This window comes from Panicum virgatum, chromosome 2N (assembly GCF_016808335.1).
Source record: "Panicum virgatum strain AP13 chromosome 2N, P.virgatum_v5, whole genome shotgun sequence".
In the NCBI taxonomy this organism is placed as follows: Eukaryota; Viridiplantae; Streptophyta; class Magnoliopsida; order Poales; family Poaceae; genus Panicum; species Panicum virgatum.
Window position 1 is genome coordinate 68980431 of NC_053146.1, and position 25126 is coordinate 69005556.

Genomic DNA, 25126 nt, shown 5'->3' on the forward strand with positions numbered 1-25126 from the left:
CTACTTGCCGATCTCAGGATCGCATTCGATTGCCTAAGGGCTAAAGGGGTAAAACTCAACCCCGAGAAGTGCGTGTTCAGAGTCTCTCGAGGCATGCTCTTGGGCTTCATTGTCTCCCAGCGGGGCATCGAACCCAACCCTGAGAAAGTCTCGGCCATCACTCGGATGGGACCGATCCGAGAACTAAAGGGGGGTACAGAGGGTCATGGGATGCCTAGCGTCCCTCAGCCGATTCATCTCGCATCTCGGCGAGAAAGGCTTACCCCTGTATTGACTCCTGAGGAAAACCGAGCGCTTCACGTGGACCCCCGAAGCTCAAGAAGCCCTCGACAGGCTCAAGGCATCGCTCACTCACGCCCCCATTCTCACGCCACCCGCGGATGGCGAGCCCCTCTATCTGTACGTAGCCGCGACGACCCAAGTGGTCAGCGCGGTGGTCGTTGTCGAAAGACAAGAGGAGGGCCATGCTCTACCTATCCAACGGCCGGTGTACTACATCAGGGAGGTATTGTCTGAAACCAAGACACGCTATCCGCATATTCAGAAGTTGCTATACGCAGTGGTTTTGGCCCGGCGCAAGCTGCGCCACTACTTCGAGGCCCATCCCGTCACCGTGGTCTCGTCTTTCCCTCTGGGAGAGATAGTCCGCAACAGGGAAGCCGAGGGTAGAATTGCCAAATGGTCCGTGGAGCTGATGGAAGAAACTCTCACCTACGCCCCCACAAAGTGATCAAGTCCCAAGTCTTGGCTGACTTCGTGGCTGAGTGGACGGACACTCAGCTACCCCCACCACAAATCCAAGCTGAATGCTGCACCAAGTACTTCGACGGGTCGGTGATGAAAACCGGCGCCGGCGCTGGCCTCCTCTTCATCTCGCCCCTCGGAGATCACATGCGATATGTAATACGCTTGCACTTCCCTGCGTCTAACAATATGGCAGAGTACGAGGCCCTCCTCAGTGGCCTCCGCATCGCCATCGAGCTTGGTGTCAAGCGCCTCGACGTACGCGGTGATTCTCAACTCGTCATCGACCAAGTGATGAAGGAGTCTAGCTGCCACGACCCGAAGATGGAGGCATACTGCAAAGCAGTACGCCGCCTCGAAGACAAATTCGACGGCCTAGAACTCAATCATGTCCCGTGCTAGTACAATGAGGATGCCGACGAACTAGCCAAGATCGCATCAGGGTGGACCACCGTCCCCCCGAACATCTTCGCTCGCGACATCACCAAGCCATCCGTCGAATTCAAGGATCTGGCGGAGCCAGGCCCCTCGAACGCCGGGCCCTCCGGCGGGAACCCCCCGGCGGACGAGGCCGAGCCCATGGACATTGACTTTGAGACCTCCTCCACGGACGAGGCCGAAGCAATGGATATCGACGAGGCCCCCACTTCGCAAGATTGGCACGCCCAGTACCTTGACTGGATGATTCGAGGGATCCTACTCCGAATCGCACTCAGGCGCGACGCCTCGCTAGGCGGGCCAAGTCCTTCGCCCTAATCGACAACGAGCTGTACAAGCGCAGTCCCTCGGGCGTCTTGCAGCGATGCATCCCCATCCCCGAGGGCAAGCCGCTGATCCGCGACATCCACGCTGGCACCTGCTGTCATCACGCCGCGTCGCGCACCCTCGTGTGTAACGCGTTTCGACAAGCCTTTTACTGGCCCACCGCGGTCGCCGACGCCACTGACGTCGTGCGGACCTGCGAGGGCTGCCAGTTCTATGCTCGAAAGACGCACCTCCCGGCCCACGCTCTGCAGACCATCCCCATCACGTGGCCATTTGCCGTGTGGGGGCTGGACCTCGTCGGCCCATAGCAGAAGGCGCCCGGGGGCTTCACCCACTTGTTCGGGGTCCCGAACTCGATCATCACCGACAACGGCACCCAGTTCACAGGCAAGAAGTTCTTGGCATTTTGCGACAGCTTCCACATACGTGTGGACTGGTCGGCTGTGGCGCACCCACAGACGAATGGGCAAGTGGAGCGTGCTAATGGCATGATCCTCCAAGGACTGAAACCAAGGATCTTCAACAAGCTGAACAAGTTTGGCCGGAGGTGGCTCACAAAGCTACCCTTGGTTATTTGGAGCTTGAGGATGACCCCAAGCAGAGCCACGGGCTTTACCCCGTTCTTCCTCGTCTATGGCGCCGAGGCCATACTCCCCACGGACCTGGAGTATGGGTCACCAAGGCTCAAGGCCTATCAAGAGCAGCGGAACCAGCAAGCCCGCGAAGACTCGCTGGATCAAGTGGATGAGACTCGAGACGTGGCGCTCCTACACTCTGCACGCTACCAGCAGTCTTTGCGAAGATATCAAGCGCAGAGAGTCCGGCGCCGAGACCTCAACAAAGGGGACTTGGTGCTGAGGCTTCGACAGGACAACAGGGGCCGCCACAAGCTCTCACCTCTATGGGAAGTCCCATACATCATCGCCGAAGTGCTCAAGCCCGGCACGTACAAACTGGCGAACAAAAACGGCAAAATCTTCACAAATGCTTGGAACATACAGCAGCTACGTCGCTTCTATCCTTAGAGTTCCGAGCTATTTGTACATCATTTGTACTCGCATTTTCGATTTCCCGAAACAATAAAGGAGTATGCTTTACTTATTTATTTTTTGGGAACCTTCCGGACCCTCGGGGGCTCGGATGCGTACGAACACTGAGGTACGCCTGGCTTTACCCTCGGCAAAGCCAAGCCTCCCTCGGGGTCTACTACGGGGGGAACCCCCGAACGTCCCCAAAAATCGCCAATGTTTTTTTCGAAAAATTTCCGTCTCTAAGCTTCTCGTACACTTGGAAAAAACGGACGCGAGGCATAAGCAACAACGGTACGGGACCGGCCGAGTCGTGGGGCCGCCTACGCCTCCGGGATATGGCACCCCCCTCACCACCCCACGCCTAAGTCGCTTATTAACGCGAAATTCCTCGCAGAAGTTTACCAAAGTCGCATACGAGAACACGGAAGTAGAGTAAAGAAAACGAGGGCTCGAATGCACAAGGCCTCGATGGGCCACACTGTCGATTTAACAATAAGGAATTTCTTAATTTACAAGTACAATCACGACAAGTACTAATTCATTACAAGGGCTCCGCGGCCCAGTCTCCCTACAGGTTATCATCCCCCCATTGCAGGTCTGCAGCAGCATCGAATTCGGCTATCGGGGGGATGTCAGCTTCGAGCTTCCCGGCCATGACTGTGGCGAACTCCTCGGCGGCTGTGTCGGCGTCGCCCATGATGGCCGACGCGGCGTCCGCATTGGCGTCGTTGGGAACGACGTACCCAGACGACACCCTCTAGAGGTCCATGATATAGTGCATCGAGGCCACGGTGAGGGCCCGCAGGACACCGAGGCCGAAGGTGCTCTTGGCGTGCTCAGCGATCCGGCCACCTAACGCTCGCAGGCGGCTGATCACTAAGCTACCAGACAAGGCGCCCTCCCCCTCGAGCTCCTGGCACACGCTCACAGCGGTCCGCTCCAGGTCAGCGTACTCCGCCTGCGCCGCCATGAGTATGGTGTTGACCGCCTCCTTCGCCGTAGTCTCGTCCGCCATTCTCTGCCTCAGCTCTGATCAAAGGAACCAAGATAAGCTGCGAAAAACTAGAATCCAACAACAGCAAAATTTCGAGCATCCACCTGCGATGTTCTTCTGCGCCTCCTCTTGCTGGACTCGGGTGGCCTCCTCGAGTGAAGACAAGGAGTTCTCCTTCTCCTTGAGGGCGGCCTCCGCATTCTGGAGCGCCACCTCCTTTCCCTCGAGGGCTTTGCCCTTCTCCTCGAGGGTCCCGGTGAGCGTGGCGACGGTTGCCTTCTCGCGCTAGAGCTCGGCCTCCTTGCCTTGGAGTTCGGCCTCCTTGCGCTGGAGTTCGGCTTCCTTTTGCTCGAGCGCCGTCCTAGTGCGCTGCAGCTCGGTGGATTGCGCCTCGGCTTCCTGAGCCTTCTGCTCCGCTGCGGCCCTCTGGACGTCACGCTCGCCGGCGGCGCGCGCCAGCTCCTCCTCTAGCGCCTGCTGACGCGCCCCCAGATCCGTCATCTTGGTGTTGGCGTCGATGTTCTGGAGCACGAAGCCAGCATTGTGCTGCCCAAGCCAGCGCACCTGAGAGTACAGATGGGTCATCTCGGCGCTCTTTTTGCGCGAGATGTCCCTCAGCCGCAGCAAGAGGAAAGGCATGGGTAAAACAAATGAAATCAAGGCCAAAATACGAACGATTCCCGGGAGGAAGCCGCTTACCTGGCTGATCTGGTAATCTGTCATCCTATGGAGCTCCAGGGCGCGATCGAGGTGGTTCAGAATCTGAGAGTCTGCCTCGATCTGCGCCTGCCAGACGGCCTCCTCCTCCCGCTCGTCGTGGAGAAACTCCGGGGGGACCCTGGACTGGATGATTGCCCCGTGATTTGGCCCCTCAGATGTCCCCTCATTGAGCACCTCCTCGCAGGCCGACGTAAACTCGGCGATCTTGTCGGCGGCGCTTGCCGCAACAGCGGGGTCGATGTCCCTCGAATCCCCGAACTCCTCGCTGCTATCCGGCAGCTGCACCACCGGCACCACGCTTTCCGGCGCCTCCTGCGTCGTCACCGCTGCAACGACACCCTCGTCCCGGGCCTCTGCAGGCACCGAGACGCGGGTTTCCTCCGCCACTGGCGCCCTCGGCACTGACTCCTCCTCCGCGACGCCCTCGACCCTAGCCCTCGGGGGCTCGAGGACGAGGGACTCCATCTCCGTTTGGCTGGCGGGGCGCTCCTGCGCATCCCCACCAGGTCTTTCCTCTGCGACCGGCCGGGCGGCGCTATCCGCATCGCTCTGACCGGACTCGACTTCGACGTCCGGCCAGGCGGCTCCATCTGCGCCGCCCCGGCCGGCCTCCCCCACGGCGTCGGCCTGAGAGGCTGCTTCAACGCCACTCTGGCCGGCATCGCCCACATTCCCCAGCGCTCGAGCCTGTTGGGCCGCTTGGGTCCCTCGAGCCGTGTCCTCCCGTAGCTTCGCGGCCTCCGCCACAATATCTACGACGGGCAGGGGCTGCGGCGCCGAGTGTGGCGTGGCGCGCGCCCCGGTCTTGAGGACTTTGGCCGGCGCGAGCGGGGCTGCATCCTTGGCAACGGCCCCGGAGCTGAAAATCAGGGAAGAAAGGCTGAGGTTAGTAGGATTGGGGGATCGATTAAATGAACACAAAGAATAAAACCAAAAACACTTACCCAGACCGGGCGCTCATACTGCGTTTGCCTGTGCCACTCCTTCGGGCCCGCGGCACACTGACGCCCCTCAACGACTGATCCGAGGGTGTCGTCCTCGGACCAGTCTGAAGCCTCGAGGCCGTCTGCGCAGGCGTCCCCGTGCTCGCCGCGGACCCGTTGCCGCCCGTCGACATCGCGGGCGCGGGGATCCCCTCACCCGTCGCCGGTAGGGGCGACCTCCGCTCTGTCGCGAGCGTAGATGATTTTCCGCCCGCCGCCGGTGTGGGCGACCTTCATCCCGCCGCTGGCGTGGGCGACCTCCGCTCCGCCCCCACGAGGGGCGGGTCCACCAACAATCCCGGCATGGGCCTCACCTCACGCGGCGTCACTGGCGCGTCCTCGTCGCCAGCCTCTTGATAGACCGGCGGAGAATCCGTGCCTGTTGCCGTCTCATCATCACCTGTAAGGTTGGCCTCAGCATCCGAGGCGTCCTCCTCCTCATCCATGGACTCCGGCGTAGCGGGCCGCGGCTTCCCCTACGCGCGTGCGATTTTGCACGCCTTGTCGTGCTTCCCTTTCCTTTTCCTCTTCCTGTCGGAAGCCGCCTCCGCAACTTCCTTCCGCTTCTTCACCGCCTCTGCGTGCAGGCGGTTGACTTCGCGTTCCTCCGGGATCGGAGGCCTCGAGGGGTGGCACCTGCGGCTCACCCCCTGCAAAACGCAATCAAATCAGAGTCAGGGAGCGGGGAAAGGAATAGCACAAGTCGGCAACGGATCGAAATCGAGACTCACCACTGAAAGGTACCCCGGCTCGGGGCGCATCTTGATCCCCCAGAGATCGTTTCCGTCGTCGGGGAACTCCGCCACCGCGTTCCTCGCCCTTCGGGCAGCGATGCCTCGGGGGACCAACACCATCGACGTCCTCGAGCCCGAGGCCGGGACCCCGGGGGTGAGGCCGAAGATCGGCAGGCTCCTCTCCGTGAGAGGAATCACCCTCTGCCGGTGAAAGTTCGCGATGACGACAGCCGCCGTCAACCCCTTCCTCGCCAGGTGCACCAACGCCTCTTTCAGCACTTCGAGCCTAGCTTGATGCGCTGGGGGCGATACCCCCCAATCCCACTTCGCTGGTCTCTTCCGAAGCACCTTATTGGTGAACGCCGAGAGCCTGTTGCCGAAGTTGCACAGGTAGAACCACCCTCGAGTCCACCCGGCGTTGTTCGTGGTCATCTAATTGGGGATGTACAGGTTCTTCCGGCTCGGGTGCAAATGGAGCATCAGGCCGCCAGCGCGTGCGAACCTCTTCGGCTGGCCCCGCACGTTCTCGACGAAGAGCTCGCCGCGGAACAGGTGGATCCACAGATCCCAGTGTGCTTCGATCCCCAGGTATCCCTCGCAGACAGCGACGAAGACAGCCGCCTACGAGATGGAGTTGGAGCCAAAGTTGTGCAGCTCCACCCCGTAGTGCTCGCACAACGCCCGCATGAATCTACTGACGGGGACGCCGAATCCCCGCTCGTGGAGACGCACGAGGCTCATGACGTAGCCCTCGGGGGATTCGGCTCGGTCTCCTCCAGCCGCGGGGGAATCCACGCTGGCCGCTCCGAGCTGATGTTCATCGGTAGCAGCCAGTCGGCGACCAGCTGCTCCAGAACCGCCTCTATGGCGGTGGATTTCCCCCACAGCAACGGCTCCCGGACATCCGACATTGCTTCGAATTACGGGGGGATGTGGGAAGGCAAGCTCTGTGATGCCTAAGGTGCGCTCTCGCTCTCTCCGTCTTCCTCCTCTCGCTCTCGGCTGTGGGCTCAGGATGCAGGGGAGGCGGAGAAGGCAAGGGAGATAAAGGCAAATGGCCAGGTGAGCCCAAACAATCCCCTCTTTCTCGCTTTTATTTCACCACGACGCGCGGATACGTCGCCATGGCCCGAATCTGCCACATTCAATGCGGTAGACCGCGGAGTCTCCCATGCACACACTCGGCAATAACTACGGAGCGGTAACCGATGGGCGCGGCGCGACTGTTGCGCTGTTCCATCCGTCAGCCGCCGCCCACGCCGCTTCGTCTACCCGAGGTAGCCGCCTAAAAAGGCGCGCCCGCAATGCACCGCACGAACTGGGCCACGTCGCCCACGACCAGCGGAAGACCCACGCACACGACCAGCGATTCCGCGCCACTCGCGGACCGTGACGGAATATTCCTTTCGGGGGCTCTTCACCCTCGAGGGAACCTTATTCCGAGGCCTTACTGATCAGGGGTTCGAAGCCTGGCCTGTCGAGGGTTCGACAGGCGCCCAAGATCTCTAGAGTCAGGGACTGCATGGACGTGCCATACAAGCTACCCTCGAACACGGAGTTCGAGACGTCCTACGCAGAGTTCAAGGCCAATCGAGGGTGCCTAGCAGGGGGATCCCATCGAGGGAGAGCATCGAGCCCTCGGACCCTATAGAATGGGTCCGAGCCCCGCCTAGCGTACCTTTGCGAGCGCTTTATGTGACGTGTCCCCGGACCACGAGCCGACCCTTATCGAACGGGGCACGGACGTCAACTTGAACTACCTGATAACAGCTCACCGAAGCAGCCATAGCTCGCGGCCCGGGCATGGGTAGCATGGTGCGCTTCACCCCTCCTCCCTGCGGAAGGGCGACGAGGGCCGTAACCGAAGTCGAGGGTTCCCCGAACGCCTTTACGTAGGTCGGGGCTCGGGGGCTCCTCGCACACCGCGGCTCAGGCCGCACCCTCGAATAGATCGACGACCGTCGATTATGAAGTTCCGTGTGTTTAACCAAAACTCCAAATCTTGACGCACGCATGCCAGATAGTTAAGCTAGACACTGGGTCGCTGTGCTAGCACGAAAAATGCAGAGGCCGGCTGAAAGGAGTGCCGATGCCGGCTGAAAAAGATGCTGGACGGCCACCTCAGTGAAGCAACCAAGCGAGGCGACGTTTATAGCCCTTGGACGAGTGCGAACACCCCTCCAAGGCCTCGGGGGGCTACACCCGCGGGTGCGCTGACACGCCCCCATTTTGGAAACTTCACACATTCGAGGACCAAAATCTCCTACAGGGGTGGCACCCACCCATACACTTTCGGTCGTCCACTCCGCGAAGGAGAAGGAGACTTCATTGATCTTTGCGAACAAAGATTACAAAGGGTTACCGGCTTAAAGCCGTCGAAAAGTACAAACGCATTGCCACTTGCGTGGCAATTTTCCCTGTCTTGGGGAGGAGTGAGCGACAATGAAGAGCATCGAGCCCTTGGCCGGCGCGACGGCCAAGCTGCTAGGGATTGCGAGGAACAGCCCCCAGACCGCACGGGTCCAGCGGGATGTCCTCATCGCAAGCTTTCTTCTAGCATCTCCTCCACCGAAAACCTTGCGGGGGGTCAAGCTGGCGGACAGCACCCTCCACACCATCTCCCCGAGAGCGACATTGTCGCCAGGAGGGACTATGCGAAGAACGGCCACCAAACCTGGCACCAACGCCATGGTCAGGCGTCTCAATCCCCCTTCAGGCTAAGGGACATCGCAGAAACAAAACCCCACGGGCCTAATGCTCTTCTACTGATCCCACTGAAGCTAAGGGACGGTGCGCACGCCCTCTCCGGCTTTCCCCCGCCGCTCGCAAGCATTCTTCTAACATCAAAGCCTAAAAAAAGCCAGGCCACCCCGTCTGGGGGCCGGTCGTGAAAGGCAAAGAAATACATTACGAGACTTAGGCGATGCTAGAAGTAAGAGAAGAGAAGTTGGAGAGAAAAAGGAGTCCCACAACCTCTATTATAGTTGTGTCGGGCGCCAAGCTTTAAGTCTGTTGAATGGCGAAGGCTTGGACCGCCCGTGATGACGCGGCTCCCCACGAGCGAGAGAGATGTACCAAAGCATCTGTTTCACTATATCTCACTTTCAAAAAAGAACACCCTGTTCGAGAGAGTTATACCAAAGCATAATGAACCCGACAGGATCCACCAACTCTGACAGGATCGATCTAGATCTACAAGGAGATGTACCAAAGCATAATGAACCCGACAGGATCCACCGACTCTGACAGGATCATCTAGATCCACCATCAGTCCGTGCGACGCAGATTTGGGCCGGTGGGATTCCTACGCGGCGCTAATTTCTGCTGATGCCCCTGATTTCTCCTGTGACCGCTGATGGGTGGGACTAAGACCCGGACACCGACCGGATAATCCTCCGCAGAGAACCAGTCCCGGTTGCTGAGACCGACGAGTGATTCAAACAACGGATCAGACTAATTATAGAGGAAAAAAAAGAAGAAGAAAAATCTGCTAACAACGGATCCTATATAGATTATATAGAGAGAGAAAAGAAAAGAATTGCACTGACCGAAGGCGTCTCCGTGAGACAGATCCAAAGGAGCGCAAGATCCACACATTCATAACAAGACCCATGACGAGATCCAAAATGGAGCAGATCCATATACTCCCCTCTGTTCTAAAAAAAACCGTAATTTTAGTTTTAAAACTAGACAAGCGCGTCTAGATTCAAAGCTAAAATCTAGGTTTTTTTTAAGACGGATGGAGTACGAGACATCGCGTCTGAGGCCCGTCTCCTCCTGGTTGATATGGTCGAAGCAAAGAAAATCTCTTCTTAAAAAAGAGTCTATTCTTCGTGTGAAAGAACAAGAATAGAGACTCCGCTTAAGACGAGACTTTCTTTGAGTTTAGTAGTATGAGCGGGGAGGAGCTGGGAGCGTTGGGCCTCCTCTATTAATAGGCCCAGATCTGATGGCATTGCATCGCTCTGTACCAGGCAAGTAATCAATGCCGTCCCTGTCAGTCCAGCTAAAAAAGCGCCTGTTTTATTATTGGTGGTGTCACGACTTTTGGAGGTGCTGCCGACCGCACCCGTTCGGTTGGCGCGCCCTGGTCCCACACGCCACACCCTAGGTACTCCTCCCCCGGTTACAGCCTCCACCTCCTGCGAATCCACCGCCGCTGGCCTCCCGTGCCGCGTGCCCTGGCCTACCGCGCTTCACGCTGTGTCTCCGTGTTAAAGCCGCCCGCAAGACCTGGATTAAAAAACGCAAGTGCTCGGGATTTTTCAACGCACGCCCGTCCGATTTGCTCTGGTGGCTGTAACTAGTCCGTTCGATCCTTTTCGGCTTTCGTACTTGGTTACTGTTATCTAACCGTCGCCCACAAAATGCTGGGCTTCCGTCACCGTCAGTGGCGGACCACAACTTCATCAATAAAACCGGTTTAACTATGTTTCAAAAAAAAACCGGTCTAACTATGTACAACTTCATCAATATCGTATCTATATTGTAATGTCAAGTGGTACAGAAAAGTTTGAAATCTGCGAAACCAATTGACCATTGAATTTGTACTAGCAAAAAACTTTTCGAATCTGCAAAACCAATTAACTATTGAATTGACTTCACTAATTAGACATCAATCTCTATCTATTATTCTATCTTATAGACTACTACTCTATACTCTGTTGTGCTGAGTCTGATACTCGGCAACAGAATCACCTATATGACTAAAATGGTAGCAAGTTTTTTCCCAATGGAATAATCGTAGTACTAGTACAATAGTAAATGGATCTTGTGCCTGCGCGGATGGCAGGGGCGGATGCACACCCCCGGGCACCCGGGCCATGGCCCAGGGTTCGGCCTAAATTTTTTTCATTTTGCAGTAGCTTCTACTTTTGTACTTGGATCAATTGCGGAAGAATGATTTGGATCAATTGCTGAAGAAGAATAAATATATTATTTTGCGATGGTGTTTTTTTGTATATTATCTATCTTTCCGTTTATATTTTCATGTATCTTTTGAACTATGAGTTTGTGGACGACTATACTTAAAACTCGGCCCGGGGTTCGACTCAATCCTGGTTCCGCCACTGGCGGATGGCACAGGGTTAAACCAAGTGAGCATGGTGACGAGATTGATGACCACGAGACAAAAATCTTAGCAGCAAAGACCTAAAGATAAAGTACTAGCAAGAAACAAAATCGTTTTGTAATAATGTATTAACATATACACGACAGCTAGATATTATAGTCAAACTAATGTATCTAGAAAGGCTAAATCTTTTTGTAATTTGAAACGGACAATATTGTCGGTACCTCTGGATTAGGGTACCCCCTCTTGCTATGACTGGACAAAAAACCCGATACCCGAAGTCCGAACCCGAAAAACCCGAGCCCGAACCCGAAAAACCCGAATCCAAATCCGGGTTTCAACCCACGGTACCCGAAATTAGTTCGGGTAATTCGGATTTTGGGCCACGGTACCCGAAATACCCGATCTACCCAAAAATTTGACAAGCCCATTAGCTTCATTGTATTCAGCCCATCCCACTAACAGTCCAACACCAAGCCCCCTAACCCTAGGCAGGCAGGCGGGCAGCATACCCCCCCCCCCGCCGCACCCCCCAGCCCCCCACCCCCGCGTCCCCAAACCCGACGGGCCGACCGCCGCCCGCCGCCTCCCCCGCCCCCGCCGGTCTCCCCGTCGGCGCGTCGCCTCCTCGCCCCCGCGGCCACGCCTCGCAGAGGCGCAGAGGCCGTGTTGGGGACGCCACCCGCCGCGGCGCCGCCCCACGCCCCCACGGCGGCCAGCCACCATGGCGCCGCCCCCAGCAGCGCTGCCATCTCTCCGCCGGAGCAGGAGGCCGCGGCCTCACCCGCCGCCGCCATCTCTCCAATCCTCTCCCTCTCTCCGCCGGAGTAGGAGGCCAAGAGCTTGCGCCCGCCGGATCTCGCCCCCAACTTCCGCTCTCGGCTCTCGCAGCCCGCTGGCGTCGGCGGCGGGTGAGGCTTCAGGCCTTCGGTGGCGGCGGCGGCCAGTCCGGGCGGGCCTACTCCGCCGCGCGCTGGGAGCGCAGCCGCGGCTGCTGGCGGCAGGTCGCCCGCAACGCATGCGGGTGGAATTTGATATGTGAAGTGTGAGAAATTCGGGTAATCCGGGTAAACCCGAACCCGAACCCGAACCCGAATTTTCGGGTTCTTCTTTTTTCAAACTAATTTCGGGTAGTATTTTTGGAAACCCGAAACCGGAACTACCCGACCCGAAATTTTCGGGTAACCCGAACGCCCAGCCATACCTCTTGCTGTGTCAAGACTCGCGTAGTTATCCGTAACTACGCCATAAGGAGCTGAGCAGCCGGACCCCTGGGTCCGACTCCATCTCACCAGACCAACGGTCCCGAACCCGCTTCCCGCTCGGGGACGGGTCCAGTGTCACCATGTGTCCCAGAGGTGTTGCTGTGTCTAGGCGAGAGCCTCGTAGTTATCCTTGACTACGCGCTGACGGCCTGAGCAGCCGGACCCCCGCGGTCCGAAGCCCTTCTCACCCGGTCAGCGGCCCCAGACCCATTCCTTGCTAGGGAAGGGTCCAGTGACGCCGCATGTCCCGGAGAAGGGAGCGCTCAGCCAAAACAGCCGGGGGGGACGGACCTCCCACGGGGTCCCGGACCCCATATACTATCCGGACCCCTCAGCGGGGAGGGAACAGACACCTCGCCTGGGGGAGTCCGGAGCCGCCACGTGTCCGCAGGCGCAGGCACGCGCGCGGCCACGAAATTTCCTCGGAAAGACTCGCCCACCTATCGCATTCAATACGGGAGACGTAAGTGCGCTCTGCCACTGCAGAGCCCGAGGCAACTTTTGCCAGGCTGCACTGTTGATCGCGCGTTACCAAGGCACACAGTACAGCCGCTGGCGCCGCCCACGCCACGCATGTCAGTCTGCTACGCCAGTTGGACACGACGGCTCGCCTTCGCCCATCATGATGCCTACGCGGTAGACCCAACAGTCTACGCCGCAACCTACACTACCTCAACGGGCGCCTCGCCGACGGGACAGGTGAATCCACTGCTCGGTCAGAGAGTCCACAGGGCGATGAACGTATCCGGGGAGAGATTCTCAACCACTGTAGCACCATTAATGCCTTCTGCGCAGTATACTATACATCCGCGTTGGACCCACCTGTCGGGGTCTCAACGCCTGTGTACGCGTCCCCTTGGGCTATAAAAGGGAGACGCCCGTTAGACTTAGCTAAGGCCGAAGAAGTCCCGGCAGAAGCCAGTACCCAGCCTGGGCAGAGGATAGATTCATTTATATGCAAGAGCAATACAACTCACAGTGGATGTAGGGTATTACGCTCCGGCGGCCCGAACCACTCTAAATCCTCGAGTGTTCTTGTGTTCTTGCTCCCTAGGTAGACCTGCCGAATCGCTTAGCGCTTCCCCGAGTACTCACCCTTTGGGATTAGGCGGGTGCACTACGCCACCCGGCTGTGGGTCTCCACAAACCACAACAAATATATAGGAACATGTGTTATGATCCTTTTAAAGATCATATTTTTTTGGGTAAAGATCTGATATAGCAATAAATTAAATAATTTTGATTGTTTTTTGTCTAGAAAATAACCTATCCCTCAACAAATATACAGCAAATGGGTGTCACCATTTATGAATACACTTTCAACTAGGTAGTGTGCCCGTGCGTTGCGATGGGACAGTTAAACATTTTTACACGATAAGATAACAATATCGTGAAATTAAATACTGACGTTAAAGTAATATTTAATAAAAAACAAAAATTGTGAAATTGATACAATCATTGAGAGCGCGGCGTCGGTGACGTAGGCTCACAAACGTAACTGTAAAGACCTTTACCTGATGCATCAATGATAATGTTTTATATTATTAGGAAGAAATCTCTGATATCCATTTATTTTGTGTGCCAATAAATCCACGATAAGTTTTGCCACATTTCTATATCATCATATGCGGGAGCTACTATATATGCCTAAATTAGCACAGAGGGCATACCAGCCACCTACACTGATCTGCACGACTCACACTTCACAACAGAACCAAGTGCTTGCTACAGCTCTCATGGCGACTAAAACTCAGCAGCCTCAATCGATGAACAGATATAAAGTCATGGTGCTGCAAAGTTGCAGGCTTCACGGTGTTATGTGGATGCCTCCACTGAGCCCGATCTCCACAACCTTCACCCTCAGTTGGCAGGTCGTGGGATTTTTATTCTTAACTTTCTTGTATAATCGACGCAAGTGATCTACATTCAGGCCAAGCTCGATGCATCAACGTCTGTGATCATGGGCAAGGCAGCCAGCCTAGTTGCGACAACAATCATCGGTCAGCTCAATTTCTCCGTCATCAAATGACTTTCTGATGGTGAGTAGCTAGTTAAGTTTACATAATATGGAGGATCCTTCAAATCCTCCTGACTGGAGAATCAAGCATCTTACTCAATTCTACTCCAACCAAACAAGTAATAGGGCCTAAAATAATTTCAAGATTCGTAGGAGGCTTAACACGACTGCCGATGCTCTAGCTAGACAAGCAAGACACATGACTTTCTACACATTTAAACTTTTCTTGTTCATATCGGCATCTAGTAAGCCAATGTACGTTGCATCAGGCCCTACTTTCTATAGGCCTAATTGGCGTAACTATCTCAGCAGCGCGTTGCTGCTAACTATAAAGGGTGTGTTTAGATCATGAAAATTGGCACTGTTCCGAACTGAAATCTCCATGCATACGTTTTTTTTGGTACATTTAATGCGGGGAATCTTGGAAACTTTTTGGTTTTTTGGTTATGTGACTAGCATTTGAACACACCCAAAGTTGTTTGTTGTAAAAAAAATGACAATGCAGTTTATATAGGGCTTGTTTAGTTGTTTACATGTAAAAATTTTGTAAAGAAATTTTGCTAATTTGAAGTACTAAATGAAGTCTATTTACAAAACTTTTTGCACAGATGGGTTGTAAATCACGAGACGAATCTAATGATGCTAATTAATCCATGATTAGTGCATAATTAGCGGATGGTTACTGTAGCATCACTGTCGCAAATCATGGATTAAGTAGGCTCATTAAATTCGTCTCGCGATTTACAGCCCATCCATGCAAAAAAGTTTTATAAATAGACTTCATTTAGCACTCCATGTATGTATTAAAACATTCGATGTGACGTTTTTTTGCATTTATGGGTAAAAATCTAAACAGGCCTATAGCATAGAAAATACAAAGGACCGGGGCATCACTTGGATAACACATATAACACGCACATGGGTTTGTTTTTTGACGGGAACGAGGCACCGCAAGTTAATACTAACTAATTTTTTTACTAAAAACAAATGAATCGCACGAGTTAAATGAAATATCAACATTAAAGTGATATTTAATTCAAAACGCAAAGTTCATAAAATTAATAATCACGGAGAGCACAACGCCGCAGGCTCACCAAGTGATGTTGCTAAGATAATATTTTATATCGACAGGAAGAAATATCGAATATCCTTTTATTCGTGCAAATTGCCACTTGGAAAGTTTACCATTTCGCTTCCCTTAGAATCATTTGGTTTGAGCTGTTGCGTGGTTCAAATGGCATCAGAAGTCAACATTACTGTTCTTGCAGTCAACTTAGATAACTGGGTACGCAATAACTTATCTCTATGTTTTATCAATTATTATTACTATATAGTTCAAATTCCAGTCATACAGTTTTACATAATAAGCAATCCAATTTGTGAATAATCAAACTGAAGAGCATAACTACACATCCTGCTATCTGCAAGAAAAAAAAATGAGACATGAAAACATCACCATGTCCATCCCGATGATCTCGAATATGCTACCAGATTGATGCCCAAACTCACATCTCCTAGCGTAATGTCCCAGTCCCACCACAGTGGTCTCGTCCCAATGCAGCAGACGTCTATGTCCAGTAAATCACCAGTATCTGCAATCTCAGGCTTGGGAGCCGAAGCTATTTGGGAAGAAGGTACTGGAGCAGGTTCTTCAACTTGCAGTTTCTCCTCTACAATAGGATGCCGCTCAGGAAGCTCCTGATGAAATAAGAAGGATAGCCCATATTTAATAATCCATTCCAGTATTCCACAATAAGTAAATAGCCTGATGAAACAATTATCACAAAAATATCAAAGTAAAAGAGAAATTGTTCATTGGGCCACAAATATTGATGCTAATTGTTTCCCTACATCAGGTTGGTAGTTTGCTGTCATTGGATCGAAAAGAAGAATGAGACAAATGACCTCACCTCCCTCAAAGTGGGAAACAGAAAACTTCTTGCGAGGTCTAAACCCCAGGTTTCAGCCTAAACCATCAAAGATGTTGACGGTTAAAAAATAACAGCTAAGCGTCTAAGCGCACATAATTGTTACATCCTGATCTTCTTCAAGTTAAGATACATTGCACATTACTACCATGTAGGACAGTTACCTGCTGGCCAGCCCTCCTGTAAATGTCAAGGGCTTTTAGTGCTTCATGCTTTGGCATCTCAAACAATTGCACAGTTGTTTGACAGCCAACAGGAAATAGGAAGCATAAGTAGAAATAGTTCAGTGCAACATAGATAAATTCCTACTTCTTTGAAAATTAATATACCTTGTCAACAAGGTTGAAAATTAATAAGAAGTTGTTTATCCTTCCACAGCATTAGAGGTGTGCATCGTGTGAGGAAAGTGAGTTTAGGGTATTGAATGGGTGGAGCCGCTACTATCTAGTTTATATCGGGTCGTAGGTATTGATCTGATATGTTGGCTATCGGTGTGTGTGATAATAATGTTGGCTATGGGATTGAGATGACGTTTATGTGGTGATGTTGGCTATCAGTGTTGGATGATATTTATGTGATGATTATCAGTATGAGATACTGTTATTTACTATATCCTGCTGCTGTTCTTTTTTTTTTTTTGTTTCCCAGCATCATTGCAATTTTCATTTCCCCAAAACCATTGCGTACAACTTGCTGCATTCTTTTTTGTAAATTCTTATTTGCCCTTTCAGACCAGTCCTCCTGGTTAGATTTTCTGCCAGCCCTGAGGTCGAGCACGTGCCGGTGAGTACTTGCCTTGCAGCTATCATCTGAAAACTGAATTTAGGTCTGACTTGATGGAATGGGGTCATTAGTACTTGATGGAATGGCTCCCTTATAAGCTATCATCTGAAATCTATATTTTGCACTCTTTTGCAACAATGTGAGTTGCTTTCATAACTGCTTTACTTGCCTTCAAACAACATGACTTGTATACTCTGTTTGAAGTTCCTTACACATGTGTACCGTAATTATAACACAAAAAGAATAATAAAGTACTGCAGAATGCAAGAGAAAGTGAGTACTTTTTTTTTGGTCAAAATGTTCAGTTTTTAGTCGGAAAGTAGCTGACTCTGCATTTCTCAATGAGTTTTATCCTATGTGTCTTTTCTAACATGTGTGAATAATTAGTCTCCTCAGAAAGAACATGGATCAACAAGATAACCATACTGTGTTTTTTCTGCCTTCCTAATCTCTATTTCCCGAAATTTGTGGCTTGTTTTCTTAATTTCTTTAGTAATCTGCTGAATAAACTAACGAGCAACAACTCATTGTGTGTCATCAACTCATTTGAAGAGTGTGGATCTTGTAAATTGTAATGTCTGCATAGAAAACCTTTGCATACTTGTGGATGTGCCTAACCAACAACTAATTCTTTACTTGCAGATAGTAGTGAGGTGCATGACCACATTGGACGTGGAGAACTAATTCCAGTTCGGTGCATAGGAGGGCAAGTCTCTTCGATTAGTTGCTTGTGCCGAAAGCCTCACACAGATTCTGCACTATGCAATCTTTTGTGTAGTTAGTATTATGTTCTTTGAAGTCAATATAGATAGAGGTTGGACTTACGCGGAAAGCCTCACTCTGATGTCTACACTATGCAATCTTTTGTGTAGTCAGTATTATGTTCTTTGAACTCAACATAGCTAGAGGTTGGACTTGCTGTGTAGTATCTCAGCAGCTAGGATTAGCCTTTCTTTTGATCGCTGTTTAAAGGTTGTCGTGTAGTGGTACTTGCTGCATTTCCCATACAGAACACTGGCCTGTTTGGCCCTTTTTGTTTCCTCCAACCTATAGCCACCAGCTTTTCCCCCACTGGTTAGAACATTATATTTTCCAAGGTTACAGTGTGTGATGTTCTGATTCACTGATTGTGATCATAAAGTCCAAGATTTCTCCCTATTGACCATGCCAAGTAGTTACACTTCTGCAGAGTAGCTACAGAGTTGTTAGAAATGTAACCTCTGGCGCTGCTGAATGCAGGTATATTTGTTTTTTTTTATATAAATATAAATATAAATTGCTCGAAATTAACAAGCTGTGCAACACCATGTTGCAACTAGCAGCACAGTTCAGCAGCCAGCACGGCTTGCATGGGGTCATGGATCATGTTCTCGTGTCTGCTTTGCGATAGTGTTCAGTAGTATGATAGTATCTTGTGTAGTAGTATCTTGTGTACAGTCATCTTGGTGCATAAAAGTCTAGCGATTTTGGATTAAATAGCAGACATAAAAAACTATGAGTGGTGGATGAGTGATTCTTGCAATTTCTGTAAAGCTTCCACTGTAAATGGTCGATTCTTGCAATTTCTGTAAAGCTTTCACTGTAAATGGTCTGTACAAACACTAAATTGCATATTTCAATTGTTTCTGTAGCTGTCTTTTGCTTCGAATGAATCTGTTTGTACCTCAGGAAATTTAATAAATTTGTGTTTGGTTTTAAACAAAGGCAATTTGTTGGTGTTTAAACAATGGCGCAGTAATTGGGAGCTGCTCCAGGCTAGGAGTGCCCACGGCCATGCGGCCTTTGGGAGCTGCTCCGCCGTCCCAAGAGCCGGGCCAAGGCTGCGCTCCACGGCCATCAGGGTCAGCAGCGAGCAGGAGGCGGCAGCCGCCGTCAGGGCGCCGTCCGGGAGGACCATCGAGGAGTGCGAGGCCGACGCCGTCGCTGGGAAATTCCCTGCTCCCCCGCCGCTGGTTAGGCCAAAGGCCCCTGAAGGAACACCGCAGATCAGGCCCCTTGTATGCATTCGATGGGTTTCCTCACTGAATTCTTTGTGCTCTTACCGTAACTGCAAAATCCTGACCTGTGTATATACATATTCTTCTCCCAATGTGTCATTTAGGACATGGCAAAGCACCCCCGCCGCAACCGGAAATCGCCTGCTCTTAGGGCTGCATTCCAGGAGACGAGCATCTCACCTGCCAATTTTGTGCTCCCATTGTTTATCCATGAAGGTTGGTAGTGGAATTCACGTTCAATGACACAAGTGTTCAACACAATTCAGATTTGATATCGGATTTGCTCTGTGATGATCTGTAGGAGAGGAAGATGCTCCTATTGGAGCTATGCCAGGGTGCTATAGGCTTGGGTGGAGGCATGGGCTGCTTGACGAGGTATTGAAAGCATTGGGGATTATCTCATATTCATCAATGTGTATTTATTTGTAATGTTCTTTTTGATGAATTTACTAGAGATAGAAATACATCTGCATTTTTCTGCTTGGATCAATAGTATTAAACAATGTTTTCAAAATTATGGTATATGCAGGTTTATAAGGCCCGCGATGTCGGTGTTAACAGTTTCGTGCTCTTTCCTAAAGTTCCTGATGCATTGAAGGTCTATTGACTAATATAATAAATTTCTTGCTTGTTCGTGTCTTATATATAGAGTAGCTTACACTCTTGTTTTCCTCCAGTCTCCGACAGGAGATGAAGCGTACAACGATAATGGTCTGGTTCCACGTACGATCCGCTTGCTCAAAGACAAGTTCCCTGATATTGTAAGCTTATGGGCCCCTCATTCAATATCTGGCTTGCATCATAGGTCCTAATATCTTTCCTTAAACTCATGTGACCGCTAGGTTAATATCTTTCCTTAAACTCATATGACCGCTAGGTTATCTACACGGATGTTGCGTTAGACCCTTATTCATCTGATGGTCATGATGGTATTGTGAGGGAAGATGGTAAGAAAGATGACCCCTTTGTTCTCATCTTGCGCACTGGCTGCATATTGATCTTGCTTCTCCAAACAAAAAAATCCTTGAGGGCCTAAGAAATTTTACAGGATTATACTGTAAACTTAGTTGCTTAAAACTGTTCACCTTTTCCCTGAAGATGCTGTACACAATATATTTTCAAGTCCCCATACATTGTCTACAGTAGCTTTATCAGAATTACCTTTTCAAGGAGGCCTTATACCTTAATGCCTGATATTAGTCAGTAGAATTTAGTTTGTACTTTGTAACATGTTTTGTGCTTTTTGGTTGCCTAGCTAAAACCACTTCTTGCTGCTCTTATTTTTAAGTCGTTGAATTCAGTATTTCTCTTTCATGAAGTAGCTGTTAAGAAACACTAGTCAATATGTCAGTTTGATTTTCTGTATTATATATGTTGCATAATGATGCTTGAGTTTGAATTTTTTCTACTTAATGATTTTTATCCTGGATGAGAACATTAGACAAATCATAAGAAATCTCCAAAAATGAAATTTTTATTTTCTCCAGCTAATCATTGACTTGTTTGTGTCTTGCATCAGGAGTAATTATGAATGATGAAACAGTTTATCAGTTGTGCAAGCAGACTGTTTCACAGGTTCATCTCATCTCTTGATTTTGGTGTCTGGTCACATAAATGTGCTAGTTTTTTTCTCACAAAAAATCTTCATATGAATAGGCTCGTGCCGGTGCTGACGTTGTCAGCCCTAGTGACATGATGGATGGCCGTATTGGAGCACTTCGCTCTGCTTTGGATGCTGAGGGTTTCCATGATGTCTCTATTATGTCCTACACTGCAAAGTATGTTTCTATGCTCTTCTTGTTGCCATATCATTTCCATGCCCTAACATTTTGTGTTTCTTTAGTTTGAACCAACTTGCTTGGGAAAAAAGGCTATGTTGTTGTTGTTGTTGTTGTTGTTTAGTTTGAACCAAATTATACATCTGTAATGTATGCTTTTGCAGGTATGCCAGTTCGTTTTATGGCCCATTCCGAGAAGCTTTAGATTCAAATCCAAGATTTGGAGATAAGAAGACGTATGGAACTTGCACCAAAGATACTATTTCCATCTTGTGAACAATTTAATTGCTTGGTATTAAATGTTGGCTTTCTTTTTAATCTGAAGTTATCAGATGAACCCAGCCAACTACAGAGAAGCCCTCATAGAAACCGCAGCAGATGAGGCAGAAGGAGCTGACATTCTGCTAGTAATGTTCCTGCTGTATGGTGGCTTGTTATGAAGACAGTTTTTATGTGTACATCTATAACCATGGACCTCATTTGACAGGTGAAACCGGGATTACCGTACTTGGATATCATCCGACTTCTTCGGGATAATTCAGCCTTACCGATTGCTGCTTACCAGGTCAGTTCATTGGCTCACCCATCCTGTTCTGAAGTTTTCCCCTCCATTTGGTCCACATGGTCATGTTCCTTGTTTGAAGTGGAAGTATGGTGTCAACTGCCAATGATATTGCTCGACACTTGGCTTTTCAATCCTTTATTCATTGCCTTAGAACCTCTCTTGTTATCTTGTCCAGATCAGATTGCACATAAATTATCTAATGCTTACTTCAAACAGCCTCAGTTAAGTCATTTTGAGAATGATCACTTGAACAAAGTTAACTGCAGTATGCTATTATGTATAAGCCAGTGCTCTGCCACTCTACTATACATCTGTGCGCATGAAAATGGTGATTGAAGTTAACTTAGTTGTCCAGCAAACATGAACTAGGTTCTTTCTGCCGCTGCAAGTAGAACCAGCAAGTCATATGAAGCCTGTCCTTGCTTTGTCTATATCCCATGGATTTCATTTTTCTTGTCCTATGTCCTGTGTCCTGTGTTTGCATATCTAATCGCTGTCTGGAAATGCATCTGTTATCTTTTTTTTTTTAACTTGGCACCAACAAAAGCGTACTTGGTTGGGGGGGCTTCCAATTATTACTACTACTACAGACAGAGCAGTTAATGCTGATCATCTGCTAACCGCCACCAAAGTTTTCAGTTACTGGACACACTGGTGCTTCCAAGACAGGAGCTTTTCATATCCTATCATACAGTAGATAATAAATGTGCCATGTGTCAGATTAAATTACGTTGTCCGAAATGCTTTACGCGCCCCACACGCGTAGTACTAATCCTGCCGTCCTCTTCCTCTTGCTCGTGCAGGTCTCCGGCGAGTACTCGATGATCAAAGCCGCCGGGGCGCTGGGCATGGTCGACGAGCAGAAGGTGATGATGGAGTCGCTCATGTGCGGACGTCATCCTGACCTACTTCGCGCGTCAAGCTGCTGCGGTGCTGTGCGGCATGGGGCCCAAGTAGTCAAGTACAGTAGAGGCCCGGCCGCCATTCCTGCACTGCATGCCATTGTGTAGCTGAGTTGAGTAGCTTTATTGTGCGAGAAGAGGGTGTGTTTGGGTGGGGGCCGGGCCTTGGATTGTAGGAGGCCCCAGGGATTCGAATAATTCGCGCCGGGAGATACGTAGCTGTGCAGAACGTTTTCGAATTGTCATCGGGATTTCATTTCCCGGTACAAATCTTGTGCTTGTTGCTTCTAAAATAACTGGTGAATTTTGAAGCGATTTTGGACGGCTGTTACTGGCAAGGTCAGCGCCGCTACCCATCTGGCTACTACCTCTACCTGAATGAAGGAACAAGGCTTGAAGGCGTGGCGCAGTCCCACATGATCCCACGAGGATGCTCCTTCCTTCCTCGGTTGCCATACTCGTAAGAAGCAACGGTGATCTGTCCAGCGCAGGCCCCGACGGCCGAACTCGCCTCACAATTCACAAATGGATCGTGCCAGTGGCACGCAGCTGATCGGATCTCGAGTTGCCTGCACCGGCAACGAGGCAGACGCAGCATTTGCAGCACCAGCTACTGGCTGCGAGACCGAAAACGGAAGCAGCAGCCATGAGCGGGCTGTGAGCTGGCCTGCCATGGCCAGAAGGAGAGAACATGGAGGAAAGGAAATGCACGTGAAACGTGCACGGACACCGTCCGAAGGATATATAAAAAGTTTTTTCCTGAAATAAAAATTGGAGCTCGAGCTCTACTCCCCAAAGACCGTACCCCAAGTCATGGCATTGCCACTCAAGTAGTAGTAGTTAATGTAGTAATACTAGTCGTACGATAAGATACATACGGTGATACTACTACCAGAGAAAGGAGAATGGAAAGAATCCCAGGAGCCTTTGAATCCAATCCGATCGATCGATCGAACCAACCACGAAAGGCAGCAAATTTAGAACTACTACAAGTGAGAAAATAGCGGCGGGAGGAGGAGGAAGAACCAACAGCTACAGTGCAAGATGTACTGATGCGTCGTCGATCATGGCGACTCGACTCTGTCTGTCACTGGCGGGTGCGCCACCGCGGCGGCAACGGGCGGACGGTGGAACTGCACGCGGCTAGTCGCTCTTGTACGGCGTCGCGGGCGGCGGGGGCGACGAGTAGGACACGCCGTAGACGGGCGGGAGCGGCGGTGGGGGCAACGCGCCACCCACGGCGAAGTTCACACCGAACTTGTCGCCGTTGTTCTCTTTCGTGTCTCTGTAGGTCTCGGGGGCCATGGTGCGCCCCAGAATCTTTGCTGCAACACCACGACGACGAATCCAGTCATACACACACTCACTAGTTAGGACAGGATAGATCGACAATACAATCCAAATGCAAGTGAGATCGATCGATCTTATCAACAATATAATTAATGTAGATTGTATTAATTAATTACCGATGAAATCCGATTAAACGAAGCCGTTGGAGAAGCACCCGGTTGGATCCTGCAGAAGCCCATGGGAGCAGCCGTAGGGTTTGTACCACTGGCGAGTAACTTGGCTCAAATCTGACTTGGGGAAGTTTCCGGTGTCGGCGAAAGAATCTCCAAACACGAACAACCCATTGTACCAGTGGAAGCTGCCCGAGGTCCGAGCAGACTCGACGTGAGAGGCTGTTGCAAAAGCAAATGGCGGCGTTAGAAACAGGAGACGATAAACGATGAAGAAATACTATAGCGTAGATGAAACGCGGTAGCCATGTCCATGCATCACCATTTAGCAAGACGAGGAGGCAGATTGATGAAAGGAGGATGGCAGGGAGCCTGTGTTGGAAATATGCCCTAGAGACAATCATATTTCCTTATATTCATGATTAATAAAGTGTTCCTTGAATATCCATGGATGACAACTTGTATTGATTAATGCTTATGTGAAGTATTTGTGAAACTCTTTATTTGTATGGATATTCTAAAATGTTCCTAGTCGGAGTTTATGTGAGGACACATATGAATACTAGACTAGCACATGTATTAGTTGATTGACTACGTTTCACAAGTCATGGACATGAGGATGTCAAACTAATAATGTGGGCTCATATGAGACATGAGACTGAACTGACCCAACATAAGATGATGACTTCTCATTACACAATATGTACGCTGTGTCCTAAGACCTGAGATCGTCGTATGTACTCAAGATGTGAACCGACTTACTTAGGAGCCATCAAACGCTGCACCGTAATTGGGTAGTTATAAAGGTGGCTTTCAGGTCTGTCAAGAAGCATGCTGTGAGACATAGTCGGTCAAGATGAGATTTGCCCCTCTATGAGAGAGAGATATTTCTGGGCCCCTCGAGTGATTCGGATCAGGAAATGCATGGCCATGCTAGGGTTAAGAGTTAACCAAGGATTCCGAATCAAAAGATCGAGAAAGAGTGGTCGGCTTCAAGCTAGACCAAATATCGTGAGGGAAAGGGAACATCATGTATAAGATTGTGATGGCTCGACAGATATGATTTGCGCGTGCATAGGAGTTGACATGTCTTACTAGAGACCGCTATCAACTATTGGCCAGTAGGAGTACTGGGCCATGTCTATTCATGCGTGAGCCCATAGGGTCACACACTTAAAGGCCAGAAGCCTAATGAGGATGAGATCCAAATTAGACTAGGCTTTGATGCACTAATGGGCCTAGAGAGGACCATAGGGTTGGAATCATGGTGGGCTTGGAGCCCAAAGTGGCGCCCAAGGTGGGGCCCATTAAAGCCCACCTAGGGGGCGCCCCAGGCCTATATAAGCAAGGGGAAGGGGGAGGGGCGCCCCAACCCTAGCCCCCTCTGCT

At 50.7% G+C, this 25126-nt stretch overlaps 2 protein-coding genes and 1 pseudogene across 2 annotated transcripts in view; 1 reads left to right on the top strand and 2 right to left on the bottom strand.

The window, feature by feature from the left end:
• The window catches only part of LOC120662181, a 24838-nt gene extending 14952 nt beyond the window's left edge, over positions 1–9886 (bottom strand). The window contains exon 1 of the mRNA XM_039941303.1: positions 9520–9886. The gene's annotated coding sequence lies outside the window, so the exon portion shown is untranslated. The remainder of the gene's footprint in view (positions 1–9519) is intronic.
• LOC120662180 lies at positions 2995–7671 on the bottom strand. The gene is made up of 2 exons (XM_039941302.1): positions 3639–7671; positions 2995–3569 (listed from the first exon to the last, which is right to left on the bottom strand). The coding sequence occupies exon 1, from the start codon at positions 4717–4719 to the stop codon at positions 3820–3822; it is 900 nt and encodes a 299-aa protein (XP_039797236.1). The 5' UTR covers positions 4720–7671; the 3' UTR covers positions 2995–3569; positions 3639–3819.
• On the top strand, positions 6069–22588 carry LOC120662971 (annotated as a pseudogene).
• The last annotated feature ends 2538 nt before the right edge of the window (positions 22589–25126 follow it).